This window comes from Lampris incognitus, chromosome 1, assembly GCF_029633865.1.
Source record: "Lampris incognitus isolate fLamInc1 chromosome 1, fLamInc1.hap2, whole genome shotgun sequence".
NCBI lineage: Eukaryota > Metazoa > Chordata > Actinopteri > Lampriformes > Lampridae > Lampris > Lampris incognitus.
The window spans coordinates 105,865,338-105,880,080 of record NC_079211.1 but is presented as its reverse complement, the minus strand read 5'-3'; the positions used below and the strand labels follow the sequence as shown (position 1 = coordinate 105,880,080).

Sequence of the window (14,743 nt, the reverse complement as noted above, 5' to 3'; positions counted from 1 at the left end):
CACAGGTGTAAACGGCGATGTGTCTCGCTGTCCACTTGTGATCCGATCGCCCAAAACGCATTTTAAAACCAAGTGTAAACGGGCTGTGTAGGCGTACACCAGCGCCGTGTATAGAGACTATACACTCTATACACGGCGCTGGCGTACAGTGTTATTTTCTTTATGTCGACAGCACGTCGTGCTATCGCGTTTTATGATTATGTTCTATTAAATCGCCTGTTGAAGTGTATAAATAAGACGCCGGGCGGGGGTGGCGCTATCCATGTTACCGAAAGGGGGATTTGTTAAATTAGCATTTAACCTTTTTTTGTGTTGTGTGTGTGATACATCCCCCGTGTGTCCACACGAGGAGAGGGAAAATATCGCGCTGATTGATCCGTTAAATTTAAAAAATGAATTCAAATATTCCTGCAAATGCAGTGGTTCAATTTCCAAAATTGTTTTATTAAAGTTCATGATTATTCTGTGTCACTTTTAACAGCTGCAAGAAATAGCCTAACAGGCTTCATAGTTTATATAGGCCCACTGTGGGTCGTCATTTATTTTCATGAATAAAAACTTTTCTAAAACATCCCCGTGATTTTTTTTCTCCACAAATCGCGTGCGCGCGCGCACATACACGTACGCACAGTAGGGGATTGGGGCTATAAAGGCTGCATCCCCATCATACACTGCGACAATTTGCACCAGGGCAAAGACAACACAAAGTGAGTTTCTGTGCATGAACATGAAGGTACAAACACAGGTATGCTTGGCTATGACAAATATATATATATATATATATATATATATATATATATATATATATATATATATATATATATATATATATATATATATATATATATGGCCACCGATATTGCAGCTGTATACGTGAAGCTTGAGGAAGGTGTCCAGATGAGTCGGTGGGCTCGGGCTTCGGCAGAGGGGAAGAAGGTTTACGTTCAATCAGCGGGCACCAGATGCTCCGGGCGGAAGTGTTGAAACGTGTTGGGTCCTCCTCTTAGCACAGAGGCCCTCTCCAAAGACAACCCCTCAGTAGCCCAAACTGGCTCGGTACTAAATATGATGAAGCATATCTATAGATTTGAAAACAGAACATTTGTGGAATTACTTATATACTGCTGCGTAATGTCACAATGCACTTTTTTGTAGCTAAATATTACCTGATTGTCCATTTGCTTTTCGATGAGGATCTAACGCACTGTAGAGGAGACATAGTTGGTTTGGCTGTAGCCTTTTTTCTTTTACAAGAATAGGCTCTAGTCTGGTCTATTAGTTTCCTCGTTAGTGCATTAGTGTGTGATACAAGAACTACCAGCGCATACCGGGGATGGCTGAAGCAGCCATATATTAAATGCGATGTGCAGAAGTGCTCTCCTGACACCTGGCGGTTTTTATGAGAACTGCATGTATTGTAATTTAAATAATAACGTCCTTCCATCCATCCTTCCATCCGTCCATTATCCAAACCGCTTATCCTGCTCTCAGGGTCGCGGGGATGCTGGAGCCTATCCCAGCAGTCATTGGGCGGCAGGCAGGCAGGGAGACACCCTGGACAGGCCGCCAGACCATCACAGGGCCTTAATGATAACAGTGATAATCATAACAATAACAATAACAATGATGACATAATAATAACAATAACAATAATAATGATAACATCAACAATGAAAATAATGATAATGACAACAGACCCAGTTAGCTGCTGAGAGTCACGCTGATCATCTTCCAACAGCCTTAAGCGTTAAGGGAAGAGTCTCAATTTCCCCCAAGTGGAGCGCGAGCGCAAGGTCAGACCTCGCGCTCCACTTGGGGCTCGATCACCGCCAGAGATTATTTTCACAAATCGCGCACATACGCGCGCGCACACCCAGATTATTTATTATTTTGACAGATATTTTTCAGACGTCAGTGTCGAAACAATATGCATGTATCCCGTGTCGTTTAAAGGATTCTCTTAACAGAACACAGGAAACTGCTGCAAACGAGAGAGAAAAAAGACCCGCAAAATTTGGCGAATTTACCGCGGGAAACCGTAGAATGACACCAATAACAGAATCCAAGCTGAGAATGACGAACCTTTGTTTCGGGACTTTATTCTACTATTTGAAGATGGGGGGGGGGGTCACAGCAAGATTTAGAAAACTAAGAATAATCCCTCTGCATGAGGTGCCAGCTCCGTTTCCACACTGACGTCATGGTAGAGGTGGTCACACTGTGTCCTCCGTAACATGGACCCAAAACGGATCAAAATGGGATCAACTGGTTAACCGGGCTATATAATATCACCATTTCAAATAACAAAACAATTCAGTCTCAAACGAATCCTACATCTCAAATACGCAAATATGGTGGCTAGTATAATATTTCGCACATACCAGTAGTGGGCTACGTTCCCAAATAAACCCGGACAACTGGACAGTGTGCACCAATGGCATCTGATATGGGTGAACTATAACTACCTACTCTTTACCTCTTCACACATAGTGAACTAATTAGGTGGGTTATTAAGGTTTTGCTCTTGCATAAATCACGTCTTGGGGATGGAGGGGTCAGGGTGCTGTAGGGGACCGGGTCTTCTGAGTCCACGATCCAGGCTTTGCAAAGGGGAGGAAACACACACACACACACACACACACACACACACACACACACACACACACACACACACACACACACACACACACACACACAGTTAGAGGACCTGCAGGGGACACTCGGGGGGGGGGTGGAGGGTGTGTGTGTGATTCGTGTTCAAAGTGCTGAATAAAAAAAACTTGGAACGGGTTTTATGAGATGATTTAGCACGTAACAGTTACACGGAAGCTGCATGCTCGCGTGTTAAAAGAACAGAGGAGGACTACCTCGTCCTGCCGCAGCGCACTCTCCACACCCTGCCGAGCAGCGTGGCGCGCAGCCCGGCGCTCCCTCTGACGTAGAGGACGGGGGTCAGCGCGGCGTTGACGCGAGGCAGGATGCGGAGGGGGTCCACGCCTTCGTTTTTAAACGAGTAACACGTCGACCCGCCGAAGTTGCACACAATGATGTGAATGAATATGGGCAGCCACGCCGTTAGGAAAAACACGGCGACGACGATGATCAGGTACACCGACGACCGCTTGCTTTCCCCCTCTGCCGAGGGCCGCTCCCTCTGCAGCTGAAACTTGGCTATGAGGAAGAGCCTGACGTTCATCCCTATCATGATGATCACCGTGCATATATTCCCCACGAACGTGCCGATGCCCGTGACCCTTTTGGCCACCCCGACGGTGACCAGATTGTTAACAGCCACGATGACAAAGGCGTAGAGCCAGTAGGCCAGGATGACCAGTAGGGTCCTGTTACGGCTCATCCGCCGTGCGTAATGGAGAGGCGCGGTGACGGCGTGGTACCTGTCCGCCTGGGCGGCGAGGATGGCCATGTAGGAGAGCCCGAGAAACGTGGGCGCAATGTAGTACGTTCTGGTGGGGGAGTCGTAGCTGTCCCTCACGTCGAGAACCCCGACGTAGTAATACGAGACGCCGGTGCAGATGTCGCTGAAGCAGGTGCTGAGCATGTACATGAAGCGGTTCTCGCTGCGCAGCGCCTTGTCCAGCACGATGGAGAGGAAGACCGACACGTTGAGGAAAACGATGGCCGTCGCCAGCGCGATGCCGAAGAGAAACATCAGCACGTTGCCGACGCTTGTGAGAGGCAACACAGGCGACAGACCCGCACTGTTGTTATTGCTCTCAGGCCTATTCATCGACGCGGAGATAAAGGCTCTGTCTGTACGTGTGTATACATGTGTGAGTCTGCGTGGATGAGCGTCCGAAGTGCTCTTCCTGACAGTGGGAGTCCCTTGCACCCCGGGCCTTGTGGCCTTTTATTTGCGGCGGGACGTCAGACTGATGTAAGCGGAGCTGACGGGTAATCGTCACCGGGCCGGATGGGGTGTCTCATTAACTTGCTCTCCAAAGCACAACAACTCTGTGGTCACCGCACATCCTGTCATCTGCGCGCTCACGCGCGTTTTTTGTTCCGTTCTGTAGATGTTTAGTTTTGCTATATGTAATCTATACGTCATGACAGGTATATCTGTCAATAAACGTCGTGTCCAGATGAACCGGTTTCAACTTCCTTTGATTTTCCTCCCCTGGATTATTGCGCGTGCATCAAGACATTATATCTAACCTTGTACTCATGCGTAAAGTAGCCACCAAGTCCAATTCCTCGCAGCCTATATGGCCTATATATTAGAAAAACTGACTTGATTTGAAAGAGGCTATCAGTGCCATACTTTAAAAGTTACCATTTTTTCAAGATTATTTGACTAATTCGGCTTTTGCGTGAACAGAACATACGTCACACACCGGAAGAGGCCCGCTCATGAATTATCATAGTGAATATTACAGCCTACGTGTTCTGAAATGTGGAGGTTAGTGAGGTTTGGCAACGGAAGCGACCATCTTCACCTACATGGAAAGAAAGAAGGGGATGTGGACGGAGGGGGTGAATAACGACGTGTCTCTGCAACTCTCTGTTGAGGGACATCTTTCAAGAGGATGGAGAAAGGGACGTGTGATGGAGCTTTGTAAGGTTGCGATGGATGAAGCTGCGCAGTGCGTGCTGTCTCAGGCATGCGTTCATGTGAGGAGGCCTTGCAGGACAGACGGGCGGGACACAGTCTCACTCCCAACTCGCCACATACGGACGCTCGGTCAGGACTCCTCTTCGTCACTGTACCCCTTTAGCGCGTTGAAAGATTAGCTACAGCGAGGCACAATAACAGCTCGTGAATGGCTGTTTTTGTTATCTTTATTATTCTTAACAGGGAAACAACAGCATTTTTGGCTATTAAAAGATGATGCATGCCGAGTAATAATTTTTTTGGGAGGTAGGCTGACGTGATTTAAACAGACTATGTTAAATGTGCTATGATCGGCTCTGCGCATAACTGTAGTACACTGACTTCCGGTTTCTACTGCAGCGGTCATACCAGTTTCCTGTTTGTTGGTGCGCGCTATTGACAATGGCATACCTTATCCATGGTAAATCTGGCAGGCATCGCGAAAAATATGCCATTGTCAATAGCGCGCACCAACAAACAGGAAACTGGTATGACCACTGCAGTAGAAACCGGAAGTCCGTGGACTACAGTTATGCACAGAGCCAATGGTGTGCGACCGTTTCGCTACATTTTATCGGGGGTGAATGCAGCCCTGTTTGACTCAACGCAGCAGGCAACATTGGGCTATGGTCTCATGTGGTCTACTTCCAACGCTGAGGGAGTTCAATGGAAGCTTATGGAACCACCCTCCGCGCTGAAAGTTGATGCTAAAGGGGGATCCAGAGCTCCTGATCAAGCGTCCATCCATACGTGACGAGTTGGGAGTCAGACTGTTGGGCCCTGCAGCTTGCTCGGTAAACCTCAGCGGTTTGTCCGAGCCAACGTTTGAGTCTCGCGATATCGTTATCCCTCGCATCAAAATGACGTCACGGTGCGAGGACGAAATATGCGGGACTTCGAGAAAAGAAGCGTTCATTTAATTATGATCATAACGGCGCAGTTTTGTTTTGTTTTTTTCTAATTTTAGAGAAATGTGCTTTATCATCGGCTTATAGATCAGGCTGTGCATGGATGTCTGAATGTTCTTTTACGACCAGCAGCTCACAGGTGACTTCCTATCTTCAGATGGTTTAACTGGGTCTACTTTATTCACTTTGGTCTGCTAGCCAGTGTTATAGTTTACACCAAGTAATATGTGACGTCATGAGAGACCGCCATGGATGAGAAGCTCATCCGTTCATATGAACCCTCTGAAACATCTCTCTCCCTCTCTTTCTCTCTCTCTCTCTCTCTCTCTCTCTCTCTCTCTTCCAGTGACCAGGATGCGTTTTTTTTAAACCCCCTAAAATGTCGTAAAGGTGCCTCATAATGACATCGTCTCTTTCTGGTCAAAACTGACGAATATAATTTCGTTTAGAAAGAAAGGGGTCAAAAATGGAACACGTATTTCATTGAAATCATAATACATCCGGAAGTTTACTACATTTATGCCCTCCTCAGAAGAGTCCAGCTCTGCCGGTCCAGCTCCCTGTCTCTCACCTGGCCCAGCATGGTGGATTAAACGGTCTGCTATCACAACCACACAGGCTAATGTGGTGCCCTCAGGAGAAGCCTGCAGCTTTCCTCATCGACCGACACCGAGGCCTTAATCCATCTGGGGTGTTGTGCGTCTAACTGGGAGAAGTTCAGCGACCTCTGTTAAACCAGAGCAACTGGGATACAGCAGGTGGGTACACCAGACTCTCAGAGGTAGAGACAGGGCTCCGGAAACAGAGTGCCTTCAAATGGTAAATGGACTGCATTTTATATAGCACTTTTCTGGTCTACCGACCACTCAAACCGCTTTGCCTCGCATTCACACACACACACACACACACACACACACACACACACACACACACACACACACACACTGATGGCGGAGGTTGCCATGCACGGTGCCAACCTGCTCATCGGGAGCAGTTAAGGGTGCAGTGTCTTGCTCAAGGACACTTCGAAACGCTCTCTGGAGGAGCCGGGGATCGAACCAGCGACCTTCCGATTACTAGAAGACCCGCCCTAGCTCCTGAGCCATGCCGCCCCCAATTCAAGCAGATTTCCAATTACCGGTGCAAAAATACTTGGCTATGAATTCGAGTCAGGGTGACGTCATTGGTAGATGAGACCCCGAGCAGACGAGCAGGCTGTTTATGCGGTAATTAGCAAACCACACGCGGGCAGCGCGTCGGGAGCACCGGGATCGTTCCGCCCTGCACGAGGGTGGTGTTGGCCTGCCGTCAGCAGTCAGCCTGACCCGCTATAACACAGCAAGCGCTAATCAACCCACGCAGCTCAGGCGATGGTACGCGCGCCAAATGACGTCATCACGTCTCTCGGCGACGCAGCCACCAGCCGTTTGCCTGTTTCTCCACTGATAACATGTTAGACAAGTGGCCCGGCGGCGAACAGGGAGGGCGGTGCAGAGAGGGACTACTTGTTGGTCAGTCTCAATGTTTTTTAAAAAAAATTTTTTTGTATTTTGTTATCCGGATGGATAACTCTCCTCCCGGATGAACACGGTGGCCAAATGTACACCTGTAGAGCCGAAGTAACGGAGAAGACCGTAGGTTCACACTTTAGCCGTGTAGGCAACTTTCTTTAATCCACGGTAAATCAGCGAGACAAACAAAACCCACAGCTCGACTGAACGGAGGTGGCAAGAATAACCAGAAAACTGGCTGGACAACCATAACTTAACCCTGCGTTAACCTGCCAGGGCAACCATGACTTAACCCTTAGTTCCTGGGTTGAATTCTGTCCCCAATACGTGTCCACCACATGAGCCCCCCCAGAATTCGCCCTAGTAATCGAAGTCAGGCAGGCGCGGGTGGACGATAGGCCGTCCGCGGCGGCTCCGGATAACAGGGGCCGGAGTGTCTGTGGGAGGCATTGACGCGGGCCTGTGGAGGTCGGCCTGAGGAGCAGAAGAGGCAGCTCGGGGTGTAAGCTGGCGACTGAAAAAGGCCAAAGGCTGCCAAGCCCCCCCCACCCACTGTTCGTGAACCGCACCAACAGCATAGTCCGATGCATCCGTGGTTATGGAAATAGGCGCTGTAGGTGAAGGATGCGCTAGCAGGGTAGCCTGGGAGAGCGCAGCTTTAGTCTCGGTGAACGCACGGTGCCGCTCTGCTGTCCAGTCGACCGCCTGGTTGGGGGACATGCCTTTCAGCGCCTCGTACAGTGGCCGGATGATAAAGGCGGCTCGAGGAATGAAGCGGTGGTAGAATGTCACCATCCCGATGAACTCCCTGAGCGCACGAGCTGTTTGGGGGCGCGGAAAGGCCGCCACCGCTTCCACCTTTGAGGGCAGGGGGACTGCCCCGTCCCCAGTGATGCGGTGCCCGAGGAAATCAATGGCTGTCAGCCCGAACCGGCACTTCGCCGGGTTGACGATCAGCCCATGCTGGCTGAGGCGTGTGAAGAGGGCATGAAGATGGGACAGGTGTTCTTCCTCGGAGGCGCTGGCGATGAGTATGTCGTCCAAATAGACGAAGATGAAAGGAAGGCCACGGAGCACTGAATCCATCAGCCGCTGAAAGGACTGGGCCGCGTTTTTGAGTCCAAATGGCATTCGTAGGAATTCAAATAGGCCGAATGGGGTTGTCACCGCTGTCTTGGGGATGTCTGAGGGGTGCACGGGAACTTGATGATAACCACGGACCAGGTCGACTTTTGAGAAGACGCATTTGCCAGACAGGTTTGCAGAAAAGTCCTGGATATGCGGGACAGGATAGCGGTCAGGCGTGGTGGCGTCATTTAGTCGGCGGTAGTCCCCGCATGGGCGCCAACCTCCATCAGGCTTAGCGACGATGTGGAGTGGGGACGCCCACGGGCTGTCAGAGCGGCGGATGATCCCCATGCGTTCCAGGTGCTCGAACTCAGACTTGGCAATGGCGAGTTTGGCGGGGTCGAGACGCCTGGCTCTGGCGTAGACCGGGGGCCCCTTCGTAGCAATGTGATGCTCCACCCCATGCTTAGCGGTGGGTGCAGAGAAGGTAGGCTGGGTGAGGTCAGGGAACTCAGCGAGGAGGCGGGTGAACTTGTCTGCCTCTGAGAGAGAGTTGGCTAGACCTGCATAGGCCGCTTCCCTCCGCGTACATGCGAAGGAGGAGAAGGTTAAGGCATCGACCAGACGGCTGTTCTGAATGTCCACTAGCAAACCGTAAGCGCACAAAAAATCAGCTCCGAGGAGGGGAAGCGTTACATTGGCCATGACGAACTCCCACGTGAAACGTTGTCCACCAAAACACAGTTCTACAGACCGCACGCCGTAGGTGTGGATAGGGCTGCCGTCAGCCATCGCCAACTGGGGGCCCCGCTCCCCGCCCATGATGTCGACGTCAGTAGCAGGGAGCACGCTTCTCTGTGCGCCCGTGTCACAAAGAAATCGCCGACCGGAGATGGTGTCGAGGATGAAGAGTAGCCTGCTCGTATCGCCAACACTCATGGCCACTACTGAGTGTTGGCCCTCTCGTTTCCCGTCGGCCTGTAGTTGCAGGGGGAACGGCACCGTTTAGCTTTCGCACCAAATCGAGCGTGGTACATACAGAGTCCAGAGGGCTTGTAGCGGTCTGATGCTGTGGCGCCACCGTCGGGCCACGCCCGCGATGTCGGCGGGGGGCCAGTGAAGGTAGGAGCCAGCACCCCGGCATGGGAGGAACGTTGTGTAGCGACGAAGAATCGGTCAGCCTCCTTTGCCAGCTCACGGGGATCAGTGATGGTGGAGTTAGCGAGCGCAGTCTGGACGTGGGGCGGCATGTTGCGCAGAAACAGCTCCATAAACAGGAAACATGGCTTTTCTTGACCCAGTAGGTTTAACATCCTGCTCATTAGCTCCTATGGTTTGCCATCTCCCAAGCCCTGAATTGCGAAGAGGCGACGTGCTCTCTCCGTTGCTGACAGTTCAAAAGTTTCAAGGAGGAGATGTTTAAGTGCGGCGTATTTACCATCGGCCGGTGGGTTGGTTATGAAACCGCTTATCCTGGAAGCCGTATCGCACCCCAGCGCTGCCACTACGTAGTAGTACCTGGTCTCGTCTGCTGTTATGTCTCTGAGCGCGAACTGTGCCTCAGCCTGCGCGAACCATGTAGCCGCGGAAGACTCCCAAAACTCCGGCAGTTTAATTGCAACGGCGTTCGTAGCCATAATGTGTGTGGTTTCAGAAAACTTATCCGAAAACCGACGTCGGGGTCACTAGTGTAGAGCCGAAGTAACGGAGAAGACCGTAGGTTCACACTTTAGCCGTGTAGGCAACTTTCTTTAATCCACGGTAAATCAGCGAGACAAACAAAACCCACAGCTCGACTGAACGGAGGTGGCAAGAATAACCAGAAAACTGGCTGGACAACCATAACTTAACCCTGCGTTAACCTGCCAGGGCAACCATGACTTAACCCTTAGTTCCTGGGTTGAATTCTGTCCCCAATACGTGTCCACCACACACCAACAAATAGGATTCGCCTCCAAAATAGCCGATCTGGTGGTCTGCCTGAACAGGGTGGTCTGGGATGGAGTCAAATTCCCGGCCTGAGTTACTGTTTCAGTCCGCCCCTGTAGCAAGCAATCTTGTTTTCTACCCTTACAAGAAAAAACAAAACAAAAACAAAACCCCTGGTGGGACTTGTGTTTAGGCCTCGGTTGTCTGACGCACGTCATCTCTAACGGTAAACATTTCACTCATCGTTAAGACCACATCCCCCCCGAGATTCGTTAAGGATGCGGTGGAGCCGTTAGAGGGGGGATTAGTCCTCCCGGCTATAAGTACGGGTATCGTGGTTTTGTCCGGCGGAGCATCATGGTGCTCTCCAACGCGACCCTTCCCCTGTCGGTGGACTTCGACAATCCCGCCGATTTTTTCATCTTCATCTTCCACATCCTCTTCGCCACCAGCGCCGTGCTCGTCGCCGGCTCGGTGGTGGTGGGCATCTTCAGCAGCAGGTCTCTGCGGTCCCAGAACCGCTTCATCTTCATGCTGAACACCAGCATCAGCGACACGCTCACCGGCTTCTCGGCCTACTACCTCGGCCTCTTCGACGTGCAAGAGGGCTACCCGTCCAGGAACGGGACCTACTATATCCTACCCTCCTTTCTGGGGGTCAACGTGTTAACCTTCCTCTTCGCCCAGTTTGACCGCTACCTCGCCGTGTGCCACCCCTTCTTCTACAACCGCTACATCACCAGGTCCTCCATCGTCGGCGTGTGCGCGTTTTGCTGGGTGTACACGTACACCATTCTGACGGTGCAAAATATGGTGCCGATATCTAAGGCCGCTCAGATCAACGCGTTCGGCGTGATGACCCTGCAGGTAATAGTCCTCACCAAAGTCCTGATGACCATCAAATTGTACGTCATAGCCAGGAGCCATCTGGAACGGGAGTTACCCAGCACCGACCGAGACAACAAGGAGTCGCTGCGCGTCATCGTGTTCGTGGTCATATGCTTCCTGGCGCTGTGGTGTCCGTCCTTCGTTAACATCATCGTCCGGCAGCTGAGTAGAAAGGGGCTCCGGTTCAGAAACGAAGCCACCAACTTGTTCGCCACCATGGCGCGTTTGAACGCGCTGGTCACCCCGGCGCTGTACATCTGGGGCAGTCCTGCGCTGCGAGGCGTGGTGTGGAGGGTGGTGTGGCGGAGGCTCTGTCCCCTACACAGAGGGAGGTGAGTGCGGACTGCTGCTTCAGTGATGCTGCGTCCCGTTTCCAGGTCCGAGGTCGGAATTTCCACGGTTGCAATTTTCCAATTTCCGAAACTCCCAGCGTTCCAGGTGCGCGACGCCAAACGTAAACCAAAAGCGTGGCTGACCGGGACACGCTGCTGCTTCCTGGCAAGCGTCTCTGTCCGCAGCGCAGCCTCGCTGCCGACAGAGACACAGGGATCACTTTTGCGCAGAGAGAACTCTCAGCGATTGTTTACCATAACCAGCTGCTTCATAACATTATCGAAATTTTTTTAGACTAATTTTTTTGGGGGGGGGGCATTTTCTGCCTTTATTAGATGGTAGAGATGGTAGAGAGAGTGAGACAGAAAAGGCAGGGGAGAGAGGGGGGATGACATGCACCAAATGGCCGGATTCAACTCCAGGCCGCTGCGGTAAGGACTCAACCTTATGTGGTATGCGCTCTACCAGGTGAGCCACCGGGGTGCCCCCATATTTGGACATCAACTTACATGCAGAACAAGTTTTACTGTATGACAGCATGTATTACTGTAATTAAATACAGGCCAATATACTTTCCTTTGCCTTAGCTGATGGTTTACCAGCAACACCGTGCGTCTCCGTGGGTGCTGCATGGTTGTGTGACGTCATGCGTAGATGGATTTGCCCCGAGTTTAGGAACTCCGACTCTGAGTGGCGTTCCGTTGTACTTGTTCTAGTAGGAAGTCGGAAAATCGCCACTTCCGGGTCGTCTGGCACGCAGCACAAACCTTTAAGGCTTGGTTAGTGGACCGTTTCCCAAAGCGCCCACCTGATGGGACACGCGCCGCAAACGCGTAATTCTAAAGCGGACCTTCCCCCGCGAGCGGCACGGTGGCGCAGTGGCGCAGTGGTTAGCGCGGACGCCTCACAGCAAGAAGGTCATGGGTCCGAGCCCTGGGGTAGTCCAACCTTGGGGGTCGTCCCGGGTCGTCCTCTGTGTGGAGTTTGCATGTTCTCCCCATGTCTACGCAGGTGTGCTCCGGTGTCTTCACACAGCCCGAAGACATCAGCCGTACTAAATTGTCCCTAGGAGTGTCTGTGTGTGTGTGTGTGTGTGTGTGTGTGTGTGTGTGTGTGTGTGTGTGTGTGTGTGTGTGTGTGTGTGTGTGTGTGTGTGTGTGTGTGTGTGTGTGTGTGTGTGTGTGATGGCGTGGCGCGGCCTGTCCGGGGTGTCTCATTGGGCGGCAGGCAGTGCCCAGTGAGGATAAGCGGTTTGGATGCTGGATGGATGGACGTTCCCTCGTTTTCCTTGCACCGATAAAGGCGTCGCAAAACCACTTATGTCGTCCTAAAGCAGCTGACTTCCCCTCAGCCAGTTCTCGGCGATGTGGCCTGATGACGTAACATGTGATTAGAAGCCTCAGCAGCTTCGCGTTTCAGACATCACAACAACAATTTTAGCTTCTGATAGTGTAGTAATAGCGAAATCCCGCACGAAGAAAACTGATATTCTTGTCAAAATTTACATTTAATCTGTAGTGGATTTACTAGTCAGTCGATACCCTATATCGCTGGCAAGCAAAGCCACCCAGATAGGCTTTTGGTCCCAGCCTGGAGGGGGTCTTCACATCCAGCCTTATTCGTTCCTGCTGCAGATGGGCAGGTTACGCTCAGGTTGCAGCCAAAGCAAGGGTGTTACCGATTACTGCTCCGTGGCTATTGGATCCATATGTCACCGGGTCAAACGAAACACCCTGTCTACACACGCACACGCACACGCACACACACACACACACACACACACACACACACACACACACACACACACACACACACACACACACACACACACACACTCGGAGAGCAAAGGCTCCTGCCGGCCCTGGCGGTTTACTGGATAACCTGCACGTCTGGAAAACTTCACAGCGTTTCATTTAGATGGACTTTTTACAGGGTGAAATATAACATATTAAATGTGTCCATTTGCATCTGTCTGTTTTGTTTTGTTTTTCTTAGAATCGGCTTCAACCCCAATGGAGAGGCGAACAAAAACGGAGTTGTGACTCTATGAAGAATGGCTGCTGGACATGAACACGTACATTATAATGCATGTGTTTACGCATTATAATGCATGTGTTTACGCATTATAATGCATAAATGCATGTGTTTATGCATTATAATGCATGTGTTTATGCGTGTTTACGCATTATAATGCATGTTTTTATGCATTATAATGCAACATTATTTATTATTTCAAAATGGACAGCAAACCTTTCGAAGAAACTCAACAAACCCTTGCTTCATTCTTCGTTTTATAGCACACATTGTGTTCGGTTCGAGACATTTCCATTTTTAGAAAATGTCAACACGTGTGGTCAGTGCAGTAGTGTGTGAATTCAGCTGAAAACCAGGATGTTTCTGTGCACTGTTGGGGTCGATATAGCAAACTTATAGTTTCGATACGTGCAGAGTAAAGGTGTGGCCTGTTCGGCCGGGCTGCGCGCGCTGAATGTGGTGCTGGTGGTGGTGGAGGTGGAGGTGGAGGTGGAGCAGACACGCACCCTGCTGCAGCGACCGCATCACGCCCGCACACATTGCGCCTCACAAGCTGCTCACACCGCCAGGATTAACTCCACCCTCCTCTTTCTACATCGTTCCTATTCAGCGTTGTCTGCAAATACGTGCTTTCCAAATGAATACATATTTGTACAAATTCAGTCTTCATACAAAATATTGAAATTTAGTTTACTCCTCATAGAGGCAAGATTGGGCTACAAATTAAATATATAGAGTAGAAAAGTCGGCAACACCGGTTCAAAATGAATATTATGGCCCTAAATTATAGTCCACTGCTCTCCCACTTGACATGTATGATTGTTTGTTTGTTTGTTTGTTTGTTTGTTTGTTTACACGGTGAAAAGCCTTCACTGTAAATTCTAAAAGTTAAGCTTACTTAAAGATATTTAGGATATTTGGAAAAAGTAAGTAAATTAACTTAATTGTGTCAAGTTATGTGAAATGGTTTTATGTGACACGAACTTGACCCAATTAAGTTCCTTTATTTACTTTTCCCAGGTGTAATGGGTTTCTTCATATTTTCTTTTTTAAGTAAACTTAACTTTTAGAAATTACAGTGTAAGTGCCCACATTCAATTCCAGTCATTTAGCCTACACGCGGTGTGGGCGTCTTGATGATGATGATGATGATGATGATGACGTCAGATGGAGAGTGAAAAGATGGAGGCTGCCAACATGTCCTACATGTCCTACTAGATCAGGGATCCCCAATTACTTTTCATAGCGGGCCACTTTTAGGGCCACTTTTAAAACCACGGGCCACTCAACCTCCAGCAGCATGTTGTTCGTTAGTTTGTTATGGTGTCGATACGTTGCAGGTATTATAATTTTAACAGAGATTTTTCATCTATTTTTCGATATATTACTAGTCTTACTTTTACTAAGAAATTAATTATTTTATTTTTTTGGTAGGGAAATAAAAAAAATTCTTCCTTCTG

The 14,743-nt window shown here is 50.0% G+C and overlaps 2 protein-coding genes across 2 annotated transcripts; one reads left to right on the top strand and one right to left on the bottom strand.

The window, feature by feature from the left end:
* Nucleotides 1-2,863: 2,863 nt before the first annotated feature.
* Nucleotides 2,864-3,748, bottom strand: LOC130111508 (melanocyte-stimulating hormone receptor-like). Its single transcript, XM_056278733.1, has one exon. It carries the CDS (start codon nt 3,746-3,748, stop codon nt 2,864-2,866), a length of 885 nt encoding a protein of 294 aa, XP_056134708.1.
* Nucleotides 3,749-10,385: 6,637 nt separating this feature from the next.
* Nucleotides 10,386-13,299, top strand: LOC130111499 (G-protein coupled receptor 183-like). The gene is made up of 2 exons (XM_056278721.1): nt 10,386-11,248; nt 13,245-13,299. Exons 1-2 carry the CDS (start codon nt 10,386-10,388, stop codon nt 13,297-13,299), a joined length of 918 nt encoding a protein of 305 aa, XP_056134696.1.
* Nucleotides 13,300-14,743: the final 1,444 nt, after the last annotated feature.